The 17,899-nt window shown below is 38.8% G+C and overlaps 1 protein-coding gene and 1 non-coding gene across 2 annotated transcripts in view; both read right to left on the bottom strand.

Annotated features, from left to right (window-relative positions):
* SLC9C1 (solute carrier family 9 member C1) overlaps positions 1-17,899 on the bottom strand; it is a 108,707-nt gene that overhangs the window by 53,059 nt on the left and 37,749 nt on the right. Inside the window, exons 9-12 of the mRNA XM_055124511.1 lie at positions 13,219-13,380; positions 12,063-12,162; positions 7,280-7,423; positions 2,594-2,768 (exon numbers count right to left, since the gene is read on the bottom strand). Of these exons, the coding sequence (XP_054980486.1) occupies positions 2,594-2,768; positions 7,280-7,423; positions 12,063-12,162; positions 13,219-13,380 (581 nt within the window). The remainder of the gene's footprint in view (positions 1-2,593; positions 2,769-7,279; positions 7,424-12,062; positions 12,163-13,218; positions 13,381-17,899) is intronic.
* LOC129402855 (U6 spliceosomal RNA) lies at positions 9,959-10,067 on the bottom strand. Its single transcript, XR_008628892.1, has one exon. It is a non-coding gene; the product is annotated as a U6 spliceosomal RNA (small nuclear RNA).

Genomic DNA, 17,899 nt, shown 5'->3' with positions numbered 1-17,899 from the left:
TCAATATTAAAATAGATTTCCTCATCTAGGAAAAGGGAACAGCTCTGAGACCTCAATGTTTACCTCAACTCATGCTTTGCCTTTCTGACATTCCTTCATTATCTCAGAGGAGGGCTAATACATATTTCTTATGCCACTTTATATTATTCTCTACTTCTGTCCCAAGTTGATAACCAAAGATGAGTGAAAAACTAGTTTTCAATCTCAGTCTATTCGTGTTTGCTCATTCATGGGGTCCAAACATTCAAAGCTTAGGTTAGACTCCTAGCTAGTTCTTTAACCTATAACTGCAATTGGAAACTAGGCATGGATGATGAAAGCATGTAAGTTCCTAATTGTTGCACTGGAGTAGGGGTGGAGAACCCTTTTCTTATTTAGAGATGTTTGGATATTTGTAATGCTATTTGTGTGTATATAATACAAACTAATGGACCGTGGACAGCTGATGGGATGAAACTGATAGAATTTCTATTCTATCAAGTACCAGAGTAAGACCACTTGTTTTTAGCTGCGTTATATGGACCTCAGGCTAGATGTTCTCTACCATTGCATTAGATGATGATTGGAAAATAACCAGGATGCTCATATTAAAAACTATTTTTTGCTTTGCTTTATTTTATTTTTGGTCTTTGATCCACACCTGGTGGTGTTCAGGCCTTACTCCTGGCTCTATGACCTAGCTCTTTTGCTCCTTGCAGACTCAGGGAATCTTATCAGTGTCAAGAATTCAGTCAGGTTGGCCACATGCAAGGCCAACCTTATAAGTTGAACTATCTCTCTGGCCCCATCAAAATAAAATTTCTCTTTCTTCAGAAAAAGTTCTTCAAAGTTGTAACTCTAACACCGGTAATTAGAAAATATAGTGTCTAATCTGCATAATTGAAATATATTTGTATACTGTTTCAAAATTTTCACAGTTTAACTTTCAATTATATCATGATATAAATTAATTTTAATATCCTCATAAGTTTCTCTAGTTCCTTTCCTATCAAGCTCTAATGCAAAGCTATTTATGATTTCTATATCGATAGATAAGAATTTATAATTCTATTATATAAACTAAATATTATGTTTATAGTAATGGTAATTGAACTTTTTTTTTAGAAAATTTTAATTACCTAGCCAGCTTCTTAACTGAGAGCTATTCAGATTTTCTGTTTCCTCATGTATCAATTTAAGGAAATTATATTTTTTAAAGTTTAATCACTTCATTTGAGGGGTTTTATTATTTTGCCTTAAGTTATGCAGAATTTGACTTATTATTTCTTAATAACTGCTTAATTGATTACTGTATTTTCTTCTAATTATTGGTGATTGTTTCTCTTTCTGCCTCTTATTTATTTGTTTATTTCTTTATAATGTCTTACATAGAATCCAGGACCTTATGTATGACAAAGTGAACCACTTTCTGGCTAAACCACAACCAAGGTTATTTAGCCCATAAATAATAGAGATAGGAGTAAGTAGTTTTTTACTCCTTACTTGACTTCCTCTTTATGCATGTTAATAAATACATAATAAATACAGTAATTAATAAATACGCATAAACATATAAGACACAGCAATATTAAATAAAGTAGTATTCTCCTCTCTTCTCAAGTTGTTATGGCTTATGCAACCATTTGACTAAATTATTTTAATTATGAAAGTTCCATTTCAAAGCATTCATACATGCTTTCACCTTAATAATCATCAGAACAGTTTGTATGTACTGTATATTTAATATATACACACAATATAATACATGATTTAAGTGTATTTTCTAGTTCTCATAATAACCCTTTTAAATAGTGCTGTGCCAGAACTTTTACCAGTTTCTGAGAGATGATCATTAAATTTCCCAGTATGAGAAAACAGGTCAAATAGAAGGCAATTAAAGTAGTGTTTAAAGATTTAGTTTTTAGATATTAAGGCTAGTATTTAATTAGACATGTACTAATTACTTCACTATCCTTCCCTTTACTCTTGGAATTTATGTTAAAAATAATGAAAGTATTAGATGAGCTCCAATGCGTGCATGGAGTGTTTCTTAAAAACCTCCTCATAACTATTAAACTTTGAAATGAGGAAGAAGATGCATTATACTATCATGTTTTGTTTAGGTATGAGTCATGGCAGAGTTATGGATATTACTTAGAGGTAAATTTACTTATAATGTAAATTAAGAAACTAATAGTACTCAATAGTTCTTTTTAATATTATAGAAGAACAGACAATAACAATTAGATTTCCAGCTTATTCAATGGTTGAATACATAGCAGTGCTTCTACATTAAAAAAAATAGGTTTCTGCTTCACTTGAGTGGATGGTAGGGATAAATAATTTATTGAATGCATGTTCTATGTTGCTATTTTAAATGATTTACATTGCATTATTTATATTTACATAATATCTATTTCAGACTATATTGAAGAGCTTAGGAGATCGATAAGCTTGACTGGAAAGAGGAGATTTGTTAGTTGATATCATCTCCCCGAACTTGCAACATCATAGCTAAATACCTCTCATTTGAACTATCTCAGTACAAAGTCATATTTTAATACACATTAACAATCTTAATAAAACATCTTTCCCAAGACATAGCTTTCTTTACTTGAGATTTTTTCTCTTCAGTTCCAAGAGAAAGCTTAGAGTAGGCAAATATGAGAGCCATGTTTATATTAGGTGTCCCATTCATTTTGCTCCAGACCATTATGAATGCCCAGCGCCAGCTGTAGTCATTATCAAGTCGAGACAAAAGAGGGCTCATTGAGAGAAAGACCAGAAGTCTGTAAGACAAAACAAAAATTTGGAAGTTATTCTTATTGTAGAATTTACTTCTCTTTAACTCAGTTCACTTTCAGTCTATTCCTTGTGGAACTGCTAAGTTTTAGCAGTTTTAGGTAAATGAGTCATCATGTGTGCATAAAATCAAAGGAAGGTACTATTCCACATAGTAATATGCCAAGAAAAAGACATTATTCTCTATTTTTTCTGCTTGATGAGTAATACTAATCAATATCATGCTTGAGTGATACTTTTTCTTTTCTCTTTCAACAATGTAGGCACACTGCTATTTGTTTAGCCATTGATTAAGCTGGTTGAATTGGTCATGAACTCCACATTACTTTCTTTTTTAAATTGTATCACTGTGAAATAGAGTTACAAAGCTTTCATGTTTTAGATTCAGCCATATAATGATGAAACACCCATCTCTCCACCAGTGCATAATCTCCACCACCTACATCCCATTCCTCACCCTGCCACTATGGCAGAAAATTTCCCCAATACTGTCTATATGGGGCATTATGTTTTGCTCAAAATTTCCCACCACCATTTAAGCCTACCTGCCAAGGGTAGATGCTAGATAATTTATTTTCCATTGCTCATTTTGAATATCATGAGAGCTCGCATGGCTGCGATTATAAATGTAAATTTCTATATTGTAAATTGTTGGGTTCCAGAGACATCTTTGTATGACACTAATCCTTTTTTGGATTCAAGTGAAAGTCTCTGGGCCAGGGCTGTTGGTGCTCTAAGATAGTGCTGGAGGCAACTTATGAGCATGACAACCAACCTGCTGGGTGGGCAAGGACCCAGGGAGGGACAGCCCAAGTCCTCTGCCACCATGTGGCTTGGAGATTTAATCCTGGAACCCGCATACCTAGACCTTGCTTGTGGAAGCTCTTGGTCACTGGGATTCCATCTGGTGTAGGTGGGGAGACTGTACCTGCTCCATCTGGGGTGCCCTGGTAAAATTGGCCCAGTCTGGAACCCGGAGAGATCTCCGGTGCTGTGGTGTCTTCTGGGGCTCGCTGATGTGTCTCTGGGCCAGGGCTATTGATGCTCTAAGATCCACATTACAAAATATTCAGCATATTATATCTTGCAGAGGTCCATCCTGAGATGGTGGAGTCAGGCTGGAGGTGTGGCGGCAACTTAGAATTGTTGAAGCAAGTGGCTGGCAGGGGCTCTGCTTGGGCAGGCACAGGCAAACCTGCCCCCCTCTAATTTACCCTGATCTGTTCAGCCATGCACAGGTCCAAGATTTTCTGAGGCTTTTGATCTCTTTTGAGATTTATTTAGGGGTCTCTGAAACAAGGCTGGCAGTAGAGCTTACAGGGTGGCGTTGGAGTTGGTTTGTGGGGTAACTGCCAGTGTTTCCATGTGTATTGGAAAGTGGTGGGAGGTAGTCTACCCTAACTCTGAGAAAGCCTGGAGATTTCAGTCATAAAAGCTGCATACTTGAATTTTCATCAGATTATATCTTGGTGAGGTCTGTCTTGAGACGGTGGGGTCAGGCCGGGGGTATGACACTGATTTGGGATTGTGGAAGTAAGCAGCTGCTGGGGGCTTTGCTTGGGTGGGCCACCAGGCAAACCTGCCCCCTTCCAATTTACCCTAGTCTGTTCAGTTATGTGCAGGTCCGAGATTAACTGTGGCTTTTGATCTCTTTCGAGGTGGTTTTAGGTGTGGCTCCCAAATACCTAACTTTTAGCTGTTTAGTTTCTTGGTAAACTTGGTCCAAAGTTGTTGAGGTCTGGCCAGAGGCACAGTGGCAATTTTGGAGTATCAGGAAGCCTGAAGGAGCCATTGGGCTGCTGATGCACTTGACCTGCAGGTACAGGTTGGCCTGCTGGACAGCACCATACCCTCATTGAGTGATACTTTTTCATGTCAACAGACCTATGAGTTTTTATTTTATTTTATTTATTTATTTTAAAAATTTTAATTTTTTATTAATTTACCATGGACTGGAGAAATAGCACCGTGGGTAGGGTGTTTGCTTTGCATGTGCCTGAACCAGGTTTGATTCCTTCGTCCCTCTCAGGGAGCCCAGCAAACTACCGAGAGTATCCTGCCTACACAGCAAAACCTGGCAAGCTACCCATAGCATATTTGATGTGCCAAAAACAGTAACAAGTCTCACAATGGAGACATTATTGGTGCCTGTTCGAGCAAATTGATGAGGAACAGGATGATAGTGCTACAGTGCTATTAATTCACCGAGAGATACAGTAACAAAACTTTCATATTTGAACTTTGATCATACAGTCATCCAACACCCATCCCTTCACCAGTGCACAGTATTCCCCCCGCCTCTCCATTCCATACCTCCCCCTGCTTGTGTGGCAGACAATTTGCAAGGTATTCTTTTTCTACTTTAGTTACCTTCGATATTTCCAGACCAGTCCTATCTCCCCACATATCTGCTGATAATACAATTGCTTGACAATGTGTTTTGTATTGCTTGTTATGGATATAATATAATGTTGTGCAACTGCTTTTGCCTTAGGAATTCTAAGATTTTAATAATTAGTGTCTGAAGAAATTGGTGCTGCAGGTTGCTCATGTTCGAGATTCCTGTGTGTGTCTCTGGATCCTGGCCACGTGGGAGCTGGAGCTTCTTGCTGGCTTCTAGAAAATAGCGACCACTGGAGCTCTTAGAGGGCAGGTGGTGGGATGGCACCTGTCCCTGTCTGGAGCAGCCCAGCAGAGAAGGCCTATTGCAAAGTCCTGGGCCATCTCTGCCGCAAGTTGCTCGGGTTCGAGATTTCTGTGTATGTTCCCTATTAGGTTTTTTAGATAAAGTTTGAATTGTAAATTAAGTAGTTAAAGGGATATACATGAAAACCTTTCAGTATCTATATTGCAAACCATAATGCCCAAAAAGAGATAGATAGATAGATAGATAGATAGATAGATAGATAGATAGATAGATAGATAGATTAGTAGACAGAGACAGAGACAAACTGCCTTCCATAAAGGCAGGTGGAGGAGCAGGGAAGGGAAACTGAGGACATGGGTGGTGGGAAATGTACACTGGTGAAGGCAGGGGTGTTGGAGGATTGTATGACTGAAACCCAGTCATAGCAACTTAACTGTGTATATGTCACTGTGATTTAAAATTAAGTAGATAAATAAATACATATATATAAATTTGTTAAATGAGAAGTGAGAAAAATTTCCCCATATATTTTTTAAAAGATTTTAATCTTACTGGCTCTATCCAGTGATTGGTCAGCTCACTTCTATTCCTTTCATTCATGCATTGTTCTACAATTTACACTAATTGAGCATAATAATTTGGAATTACTTTACATTTTTGTGGCACTGACTCTGTGTTGCTCCCAGCTAATTTTCCTAGATGGAAATAGAGTATTACCAATTTTAATAGTGAAGATAAAAATTATACTTAAAATGTTTAAATATCAATATGAGGTCTGAATTCTATATCCAGCACTCTGTGGAGGTGAGGGATGGGACAGAGAGAAAAGAATGAAGAAGAAAAATGAAGAAAGGAAGAAGGAAGGGAATGAAAGGAGGAAGAAAGGTATTGTAAATGACAATATAATGTCTGGGGGGGGCAAAATCAATGGAATGTGAGGTGTCTATACTAAAGAAATAAGGAAGGAAGGGAAAGGAAATTATTAGATGGCTTTGTTCATATGTAGAATATAAATTACTAAAGCAAATGAATTGGCAAGAAACAATAAACTAATTCTTCGATTCAGTGAACTCTATGGCAGTTACCAGAGGTGATGGGAGAAGAAATGGGTAGAATTCTACAAAACTTTGATGGTAGAAATGGGGACAATTATAATCATATAGAGGCATGAAGGCCACAATAACAAAATGCAAAAGGTAGTTTCTAACTATAATTTAAGTAGTACAAAATTATTTGTTGCATAATTTTAGTTAAACACTATAAGAGTATATCACTTGTATCACTTGTCGTCCCGTTGATCTTCGATTTGCTCGAGCAGGCGCCAGTAACGTCTCCACTTGTCCCTGTCGCGTGCTAGTGCAGCCCAATAATATCTGCTTGCTCAGGAACAGGAAGAGCCTCAAATCGTTCATTCAGGGATTTGACAAAGAAATCTGACCATCTAGTTGGTGGGTGGCCACGAGGTCTTCTGAAGGCCCCGTGGAATCCAGTCAGTAACAGCTCTAGTCCAGCGGTCATCTCTGAATCGCATTACATGACCGGCCCATCTGATTTTTTGATGCCTTGGCAAAAGAGTATATATGTGTACATATATATTATCTATAATTCTTGACTTTATAAAACCTTATACTTACCTCTTATAAGTAAAATAATGAGAGCATTTTTTCAATTAGAAAGTTTTACAAAGTGCTTGTGTTGCTTTAAACAGTAGTTAAAATTACTAAGAACTGTTACTGATAATTCCTTGAATATTTTGAGTTGATTTTTTTCTAAGGTATGAAACACTTTTATTATTAAAAAATATATTCAGTAATATCAATTTTTATATAAAAATACAAAAATCATTCTTACCTTAAAACAGTAAGTGTGAAGCAGATATTTAATGAATAGTATATATCAGAAAATGCGATATATAAATATGTGCGCGCAGGAATTAGAAGTCCAGTTAAAGTAAACACCAAAAGAAAAGCAACAAATGACAGACAATTCCAGAACCTGAATTTTCAGAAAAAAATGAATAGTTAATTATAGTTAGTCTTTTTGTTGCAATGCTTATTTCTGTGAGATGTTGTGGTAGGCATTAGTAAAATTACAAAAATGAATTCACCATTGACTAATACTTAAGTGATCTATAATTTAATTGGGGAGAAAGGAGCACAAGGATTAGCAAACTATTTAAAAGTTTATAGCAAATAAATCACTGTTTTTCTTTTAGGATTGATTGAAAAAATGTTCAGGATACAACAATATTATTTGGTATTTCTTGATTTTTTTTTTCTGTTTCAAGGCCACACGGTGGTGTCTAGGGCTTACTCTTGGCTCTACACTCAGGGATCACTCCTGGTGGTTCTTGAGGGACCATACGTGGTTCTAGGCATAAAACCCATATTGACTGTGTGAGAGACAAGTGCCCTACCTACTTTACTGTCTCCTCTATGCAATTTGAAAGAGTTCATCCTGGCAACAAAGTTGATTAATCTGATATAGTGATTGGAAAGACCTTGTATTATAAAGGATGAAAATATGTGAAAAAAATACTATACTTGTCTGATGAACATAGTGATATAATTAATCCTTTGCCTAAAATCTAGCTAATACCTAAAAAATTTAAATGAATCTTTTATTTACAAGAATACCCTTCGTATATTCTTCAGTTTATATTTGTGAGCATGTGCTTTTCTCAAGTACTACAAAATCCAGAAAGACTACATCATTCCCAGACTCACATTCTCATCAACTGCAAGCAAAGCATTTGAAACATTGGTCATGTTTAATTGTCGAAACTGTAGGGATATATCTGTTGCACACTTTTTGTTATTCAAAATTTACTTCTTGTTATTCCTGGGATATTTTGTCTTTAAAGCCAATTTTAGATTTATAACCAAAATTAATAATATCAAAAAGCATTGATCTCATTTTATGATTTTAAACGGATGTTGTCAGAGCAGCAGGGATAACTCAGGGGTCTGGAGCACATGTTTGCATGCAGAAGGTTTGGGTTCAGTTCCCAGAATCACATGATGCCCCAGGCTCTGCCTGCTGTGACTCCCAAGCATGGAGCAGGGAGTGGTCCACATGCTGAATGACAAACATATGCTGTGGGCCCCCAAGACAAGCAAACATGTGCTGCTAGACTCTGTCTCTAAAAATCTATTTAAGAGATAGATTTTTACATCACAAACCATAATGCCTAAAATGAGAAAGAGAAAACTAAGAGAGAGAGGAAGAGAGAGGGGAAAGGGAAGAGAGGGGGGAATGCCTGCCATAGAAGCAGACTGGGGTGGGGATGGGGTGGCTTGAAGGGTGGGAGGGAAACTGGGGACACCTGTGCTGGGGAAATACACTGGGGGAAGAATGACTGTTAGAACATTGTATGACTGAAAAGCAATCATGAACAATTTTGCAATGCTTAAAACAAACAAGTAAAACAAGCAAACAAAGATGTATTCATGACAAACACTTTCCCAAAGAAGACATGCAGAATGCCAATAAGCATATGAGAAGATCACTCATGACTAAGAAATTGCAAATCAAAACAATATTGAGATGTCATCTCATGCCAGTGTGAACGACACGTGCAAAACTATGGAAACAGCCAGTGTTGGCAGGGGTGTGGTGAGAAAGAAACCCTCATCCACAGTGGATGGGACTGTTGTCTGCTTCAGTCTCTGGGAGGCATGTGGAGATCTCGAAAAGAAATAGGAAAGGAACTCCCATATGACTCAGCTTGGCATCTATCCCCAAAGCACAAAAACATTAACTCAAAAGGATATATGAACTTGTGTTCATTGCATCAAGTACAATAGTCAGACAAAGAAACAACCAAATGTCCATCTACAGATGAATGGATCAAGAAGTTGAAGTATTTGAGGTATATATACACAATGAAATACTATGGAGCTCTACAAAATAACAATGTCATGCAATTTGCTGCAATCTGGATGAAACTAGAGGATACCATGCTAAGAGAAGGAATTAACTAGAAACAATATAATCTCTCTCACATGAGAGACTTAGAAATGCACAGCAAAATAGCAATGAGGCCAAAAGTGACACAATGGGAGAACAATCAAGTCTACACTGGGGAAAGGGGTATTGCTGTTAGGGCACTTGCGGAAGCGAGGTGGGTATACTGGTGATGAGTGTAGTGTTGAAATTATGTGAATGTAAAACCATCACTAACAGATAAACAATACATCAATTCAAGAAATTTTAAAAAATGTGTTTATATATGCATGTGTGTATGTGCACATGCTCATTAAGTCAGGCACACAGAAAAAGAATTGAATAGTTTTAAAAGTCTATTCTAGGGGTCAGAGAGAGTGAACACAGGGGTTAAGGAGCATGGTCTGTGTGCTGCTCATCCAGTTTGATCCTCAGCACCATATGGGCCTGCTGAGCATCACATGATGCAGCCCTGGAAGCCCCTGAGGGCCACTGGGTGACTCAGGTAATCCCTAACACTACAGAGCCTAAGCAGCACCACATCATTGGACCAACCACTAGCCATGCAGGCTAAGGGGCCCTGATCAGTACTTGGAAAGTTTCATGGATTTGCAAGTCATACTTGCTCAGGGGCTATGCTAATCTTCTCTGTATCATTCCTATTTTAGTATATGGGGTGCCAAAGTGAGCATCCTGTGCACACTTGGGAAATTCCTATGCCCCTTACCACCCAAAAGTTCCATCTTTTATTTGGTAGTCTCATAAGTTATTGTAATGATTACACACGGGTAGCCAAGGGTCACAACAATGCCTGCATATTAAGTATTACCTAAGAAGAATTTTTTTAATCTTTTTTGTTTTGGGGGGAGCACACTTGGCTGTGCTGAGGGCTTAGCTTGCACTCAAGGATAACTCTTGTTGGACTCAGGGAACCTGGCATTCACCAGGGATTGAAACCGGGTCATCAACATGCAGGGCAAGCTCCCTAGCCTCTGTACTCTGACCCCAGGAAGAATTCTTTTTTTAAAGGAAGTTTCGTTACCAGAGAAATAGTGCAGTGTTTTTGGTGCACAAAACAAAACAATTTTTTAAAGAAAGTTCTATGCTTATACCCTCATTGGTTTTGATTTTATAGATATAGGCATCATTATTAATTATGTTGCCCACTGTAACATATTGTACAGTGGGTAGGAAGCTTGCCTTGAATGCTTCCAGCCTGAATTCAAGCCCTGACACTGCACAGGGTCCCCTTAGCACTGCCAGTAATGGTCCCTGGGCACAGAACTAGTAGTAAACCCTGAGCATCCCCAGTGTGGTTCAGCAACCTTTGACCCCAAAAGGGAGGTGTCAATAAGGTAGAATGGGTAGTTCTTATTTCATTGATTCCAGGTATTTCTAATAAGGTGTCATGAAAGAATGGAAGCATGGAAGCATGTTAATATGTAAAGAAAAACACATTTCAAAAATGTAATCATGGGGCAGGATCGATAGTACTGTGGGTAGGGGGCTTGCCTTGCATGCGGCTGACCTGGCTTCTATCCCCGGCATCCCATATGGTCTCCCCAGCACTGCCAGGAGTAATTCCTGAGTGCAGAGCCAGGAGTAACCCCTGAGCATCTCTGGATGTGACCCCCCAAAAACCAAAACAAACAAAAACATAATCAAAAGGACACAGATCAAATAGGTATGTTTGGCACATTTGAGTAATAACAAATTAATTGCTATAGCTAGGACAGAGTAATTAAGGATAGACGGGGTGGTAATTGCAAATTTTTAGAACTGGATTTATATAAGGTATAAGCTACCTTGAGAGATGGTGCATCTCCTTTTTTAATAATAGTATGGGCCCACTATAGATTACTTACATTGATGTAGTAGTATTGGATATTATTACTTCAGATTTCTGTCTTGTGTGTCATGCATATATTTTTCAATTCCAGACATGAAAATATTCCTTAAACTCATTATTTCTATTTAGGTATCACACTTTCCAATGGCATTGAAATCATTGTTTTATAGTTGGCAGTTCTGCTGTAAAACATTCCCTCCACCTGTGTCAAAATCCTTCCACTATAGCTCCATAGTTCCTTCCCTTTAAGAACTCTGAGCCTTTTCAGTTCTGAGTTCTATTGATGTTTTTGGATTTGTTTCCATTGAGGGCCATATAATCTCCTTTTTTTGTTTCTTTATTCTCATATAGATCATTTGGTGTTTATCTCTTACTCTCTGGTTCACTTCACTTTACATGATACCTTCCAATTCCACTCATCCAACTCCAGCAAACTGAAAAATGTTTGTCTTTTCTTATACTTTAATAGTGTATTTATTTAGTGTATGAGTAGGGTATATTCATATAGTGTAATTCATTTGTACAGAGATCACATTTGCTTTACCTATTCATCTATTGTTGGGCACTTCTGTCACTTCCATGTTTTTATTGTGTAAATAGTGCTAAAAGTGACTCAAGTAGAAGGTTAGAGATTTGAGGAAATCTGTAGAAAGCTACTATGAATTCTAATTTTGCCTAGAATCAGAGTCTTATAAATAATGGACAATAGAGTTTCATGAAAGATATTATTTGGTTCATTAGTTCAATTGCCAATTTAGTATCTTCTACTATATAGCTATAAATACAACTTTAAATTTTAGTTTCTAATGTATGAACTCATTCAAGAAGTGAATCACTCACTCAAGAAGAAGTGATTCAATTTCTGGTTTGAAGCTTGTAGAATTTAAAAAAAGTCCCATAATGGCCACAGCAAATATTCCACACATTCCAAGTAGCTCACCTAATTAAAAAATACATATATATAAAGTGTTAATTCAACATTAATAGTGACACAAATGTTACCAGAGATATTTTGGATAGAGTGACATTATAAACAGGCTTCTCCCCATCTTGCTTTGAGCTGGACAGTAATATTACAAGTTATCATCTATTTTCTTTCTTTCTTTTTTTTTTTTTGATTTTTGGGTCACACATGGCAATGCACAGAGGTTACTCCTGGCTCTGCACTCAGGAATCACCCCTGGCGATGCTCAGGGGACCATATGGAGGGAGAGAAAGGGAAGGAGGGAGGGAGGGAGGGATGGAGGAAGAGAGAGAGGGGTTAGGGGCTTCCTTATACCTGCTGCCATATACCATCACCAGCCATCCCATTATCAATTCTGTTTGGTTATTTTTTCCATGGGCAAGATTTAAAGTGACCAACTAATTTTACCTGGTGCTCCACTATTTTGCTCCCACAGTATCAGACCCTCTTCTCCCAAGTGTTTCAGTCACTTCTCTGTATCTCAGTGGCTTTATGTGCTCCTGAGATGGATCCTTTGTATCTAAGAATTTTAAGCTCTAGGACTGGTTCAGGTTTCATTTTTCCTAACATTCACTACCATGTCTCCCATTTTTCTGCCTGCAACACCTGGCACTGCCTATGGTCCCATGAGCACCTCCCTGAGCACCGTGGAATGTAGACCAAAACTTCCTACCAAGGACTTTTATAATTAGACATATTTTTTCCTCAAGTGAATATAACATTATCCTGGCAATGCATGCTAAATTATATCAATATGATGATGATTCTGTTAAATTCTGTAAGTTGTAATATTCATGATATATATTTTGTTACATCATTTTCTGTTGTACGAATATTGATATTTTGCAAATTGTTTGACAATTTTGTTTATTTTTGGTTTTTCAGCCACACCCAGCAATGCTCAGAGCTTACTCTGGTAATTTTAACAATGGCTTAAGTGGTTACTTTTTAACTAGCCTGTGCTAGTAATATGTTTCTATACATTTTTTTGGAATGTTCCCTATATTGTTTAGCTTTTGCATAATCTCTTACCAGCAAAAAAGACAAGGTACAGTACTGAAAAGCAGAAACTTATATGATTGATATCATCGGCAAAAACATTGGTTATCCATAGGTGAATCAATTTTGAGCATAGATATCCAAACAAAGAACTTGCTATAAAATGTGAGAAAATGTGCTTCAGGATTTCATAGCCTGTAAGAAAAAAATATTTAAAATATTTAATATATTTAACAATAAATATATTACTATTAAATATATTTAATGAACCCCCTCAATGGTTCACGGCCTCATTTTGGTGAGCGGGTGGCAACGGTGCCAATCAGTGAAGAACAAACAAATAGGTGCTGCCCAGAGATGCAGGCAGGTGCAGGGTTGGACTCCTTGCATCGACTGTGTAGATCTGGCCAGTACTTTCTGTATGTGAGCAACATGTCCATTCACAAAGTGTGTAATGTGTTTGTCAGTGTGCAGATCATTACAACATGCCACCTGCATGGCAGAGCCTGGCAAGCTACCTGTGGTGTATTTGATATGCCAAAAACAGTACAAAAATGGGCCTCATTTTCCTGACTGTGGAAGAGACCCTAATACAGCAACGTTGAGAAGGATGAGCAAGCAGAGGCTACTAAAATCTCAGCGTTGAACTAGGCTGTCAAAACAAAGAAGGACTAAAATAAATGTCTGCACTTTTAACACATGTACGCTGGTATCGGAAGCATCCATAGAGGTCCTGATGGTGCAAGTGCAGAAGATCAAGTACAACATCAATGGATTGACCTAGACAAGAAGATATCAATCACATCATGCTGTTTTAGACACTGGAGAAACACTGTTCCTCAGAACATGTGGAAGTAGAGGTGTCGGTGGTGTCGGTGTCCTTGTCAACATGAACTTGGCTATGAGCATTGATTCGTACTAATGACTAACAACCCAAATAGCATGATTACACTTGAATAGATGTGGCTCATTGCTGGCAATTTCTGTCCTCGTTGTCTACGCACCAACATCCAACTACAATGAAGAAGAAATTGAGAAGTTCTCCATGGAGCTGGAGAAGTTCTATAAAGAAGACCACGCCTTATACAAGGTCATTGTTGGTGATTTTAACACCAAGATAGAACCCAGATGGTCGTCCGAAAAACTCCACATTGGGACCCATGGCCTAGAATGGAATTAACAGGCCTAGAATGTCTGAATTCATAATGTTGACCAAGACCATCCATGGTGACTCGCAGTTCCAGAGACTGAATCTAAACATTGGACATGGGAGTCTCCTGGCGGACAGTTCCATAATGAAATTGACAACATCATATTCAATTGACGGTTTTGCCTGACCGATGTCACTGTTGTCCCAAAATTCCAAACAGGACCAGACCACTGTCTCCTTCATGCAAAATTCTACTTCATGGAGTGGGGAGAAAGGGCTGCAAAGTTTAAGAAGAGAACTCCCAGAACAACCACCAACTGGAAGCTCTTTGGCACTATTGTGGCAATATGAGAAGATGCCATTGTTGACAACATTGATGAGGAATACAATCGACTGGTTCAGCACCTCCATGATTGTGCAAGGAATGCTGAGAGATAAAAAACCACAAAAAGATGCCTGTCTTTGGACACTCCTGAGCTCATTCACCAAGGTGCTTTGGTGTGAGCCTCAGCAACCACAAGCTAACATCAGAGCTTGCAAAGCTGTACAGAGAAGCAATAAAGGAAGATCTCAAATAGAGAAGAGCAGCAATGTTGACTGATGTGGCAGAAGACAGGAAAAGTATTCGCAATGCCCTCCTGTCCTTCGCCAACTCCAAGACCAAGATGACTGCCCGTTGACACCCTGATGTAACTATATAGCACTTGGTCCAGACAATGTCAGACCCAATACCTGAAGAATCTTTCGCCAGTACTCGTCAATACACTGACTCAGTTCTTCACATGCTACCTGTCTAAATGAAAGTTTCCATCCCAATGGAAAACCAGCAGGACTGTTCTGTTGTACAAGAAGGGAGACATCCATGACATCGGCAACTATGGCCCAATCTGCCTATTGTCCTTTGTCTACAAGTTATTCAAGTGAGTCGTCCAGAATAGGATTGGCAGAACACGAGACTAAGGATAACCATGTGAACAAGCCAGGTTTGAAAAGGATTTAGCCCGATCGACCATATCCACACAGTGATCAAGCTCATTGAAGTTTTGAGAGAGTTCAAGATGCTGCTCTATCTAACGTTCATTGATTTAAGGAAGGCCTTCAATTCTGTTGAGACTGAAGCGACCATCAAAGCCCTAGCCAAACAGGGCATTCAAACTCAGTACATCAGGATACTCCATGAGTTGTATTAAGGATTCACCATCAGGATCTCACCATTCTATAAGGAATTGCTCATTGATGTAATGAGAGGAGTTCAGCAGGGCGATACCATTTCACCAAAACTCTTTAGTGCCACCCTCACGAACGTCATGCGACGACTGGAATGGGAAGGAATGAGAACGAAGATAGTCAGTCGGCAACTACACCACCTCCACTTCGCTGATGACATCTTTCTAATAACACCAAACATTAGCCAAGCATCACTAATGCTGGCTGACTTCAACTGTGCAGCTGAACCTCATAAAACCAATGTTCATGAGAAACGGACTATTCCTGATGTTCCATTGGTTCTCAATGGAACAAACTTCTCCAAATGCAGCAGTTATGTGTAACTAGGTCAAGAACTCAACATGACAAATGACCTGGCACCTGAGCTGTGCAGGAGAAAGAGAACGGCTTGGAGTACCTTCAAGAGCATTGAAGAGAGACAGACCCTCCGCGCCTATTGACTGTGATCCTGAGGTCTCCTAACCCATTTTGGCACCAGAGCGGATTCTTGCAGCCATGCATTTTGACTGTGAACTGAGCTACAAACTCGTGCAGCCCGGGGAGGGATTTTTTTCCCTCTCCACCCCATTTTTCTGAGCGAAAATGGCAGCAGCGGTAGCAGCCACGTGGTAAGAGCCACCCTCTAAGACCCCTCCACCAGGAGGTAGGACTTGCTTTAGTGACGTAGCCTGTAGGTGGTCCTGGGAGGGGGGCGTTCCCGGCGCGCCTTCCGCCCAGAGATGAACCGGGAGCCGGGGCACGAGAGACAGACCCTCCGCGCCTATTGACTGTGATCCTGAGGTCTCCTAACCCATTTTGGCACCAGAGCGGATTCTTGCAGCCATCCATTTTGACTGTGAACTGAGCTAAAATATTAGAAACCCAAAACCGCGCGGCCGCGATAGCCTTCACTAAGTCTTCACTCTTAGCAATGAAGAGAAATTATTAGATGATGCCTATTCAGCAGGCCTGATTGTTGGGGAAAATTTCCAATCAATAATAGTGAGTTCTGTATGGAAATAAGGAATGTACTCAATATATAGAGAGAATAATGGGAATATCATTAGCTACTTGGATGGGGGGGTGGGAGGGGGTGTATTGGGGTTCTTGGTGGTGGAACGGGTGCACTGGTGAAGGGATGGTGGTTTAATCAGTATTTGACTGTGACTTAAACCTGAAAGCTTTGTATTTTTTTTCTTTTTTTCACGGTGGTTCAATAAAATATTTCTTTTTTTTAAAAAAAAAGAGCATTGAAGAAGTTGTTAGGAGGATGAAGAACCTCCAGGCATCTTTTTGACTCCACCCTTCTTCCTGCAGTAACATATGCCTCAGAGACCTGGGCCCAACAAAAACAGGATAAGATTGCTATTCGGGTATCCCAAAGAGGAATCAAAAGAACCATGCTAGGAATATCACGTTTCATTCAAGTGAGAGAAGGAATCTGGAGTTCTGACCTCCATTGATGATCAAGAATCAGGGATGCTGTCTCATTTACCAAGGCGTCAAAAATCAGATGTGCTGGACATGTAATGCGATTGGAAAAAGACTGCTGGACTAGAGGAATTATCGACTGGATTCAACTATCGTGAAAACAACATGTGGCTGCCCACCTATGGATAGTCATACTTCTTCATCAAGACCCTGAATGAACGGTTTGAAGCTCCTCGTGTTCCTGGAGCGAGCAGATGCCTTTGGGCTACACTAGCACACAACAGGGAGGAATGGAGACATGACTGGCACCCGTTCAAGCAAATTGAGGACCAACGGGATGACAAGTGATACAATATATTTATTATTATTTTTATTAAAAATAATTAATAAAAATTGTTAGAACTTACTCTTAGTTTTTGGGTCAGTTTTTCCCTTTTTTTGGTTATGTTTTAAAATGTTCATTGCCTTGAAGTAGTTAGATCATATTTTCTTATTCTTAAATGAAAAGAATTTGTTTTCAAGTGCAAAAAATTGAGTTTTGTTGCAAGCTGGTAGGTAGAGGAGTCTTAGGAAGAACATTATCTGGAACCTAAACCAGCTGGAAGGCAAAGGCTTTTGACAGAAAAGACCCATCTCAGGAGCCTGGAAAACATTCAGATGCAGAATAGTTTCCCTAGAGGGTGGTGGCTGGATGCCCTGGGAGAAGAGGCATCAATAGTTCTTTTTTTTTTTTTTTTACAGTTTCACCTATAAGTATTTATTTAAATGATATTTTGCAAGTATTATACTAAATGAGTAATTTAAAAACAGAAGGTTTGTTATTCACAGTTGCTGGGAGATACTCATTATAAATAAAAATACACAAATAAAAGTCTACTAATACTACACTCCTGTCATAAGTAATTACAGATCCATATATATCAAATT

The sequence above is a fragment of the Sorex araneus genome, chromosome 2 (genome assembly GCF_027595985.1).
Source record: "Sorex araneus isolate mSorAra2 chromosome 2, mSorAra2.pri, whole genome shotgun sequence".
Lineage (NCBI taxonomy): Eukaryota > Metazoa > Chordata > Mammalia > Eulipotyphla > Soricidae > Sorex > Sorex araneus.
This window is presented reverse-complemented; position numbering and strand designations above follow the sequence as displayed.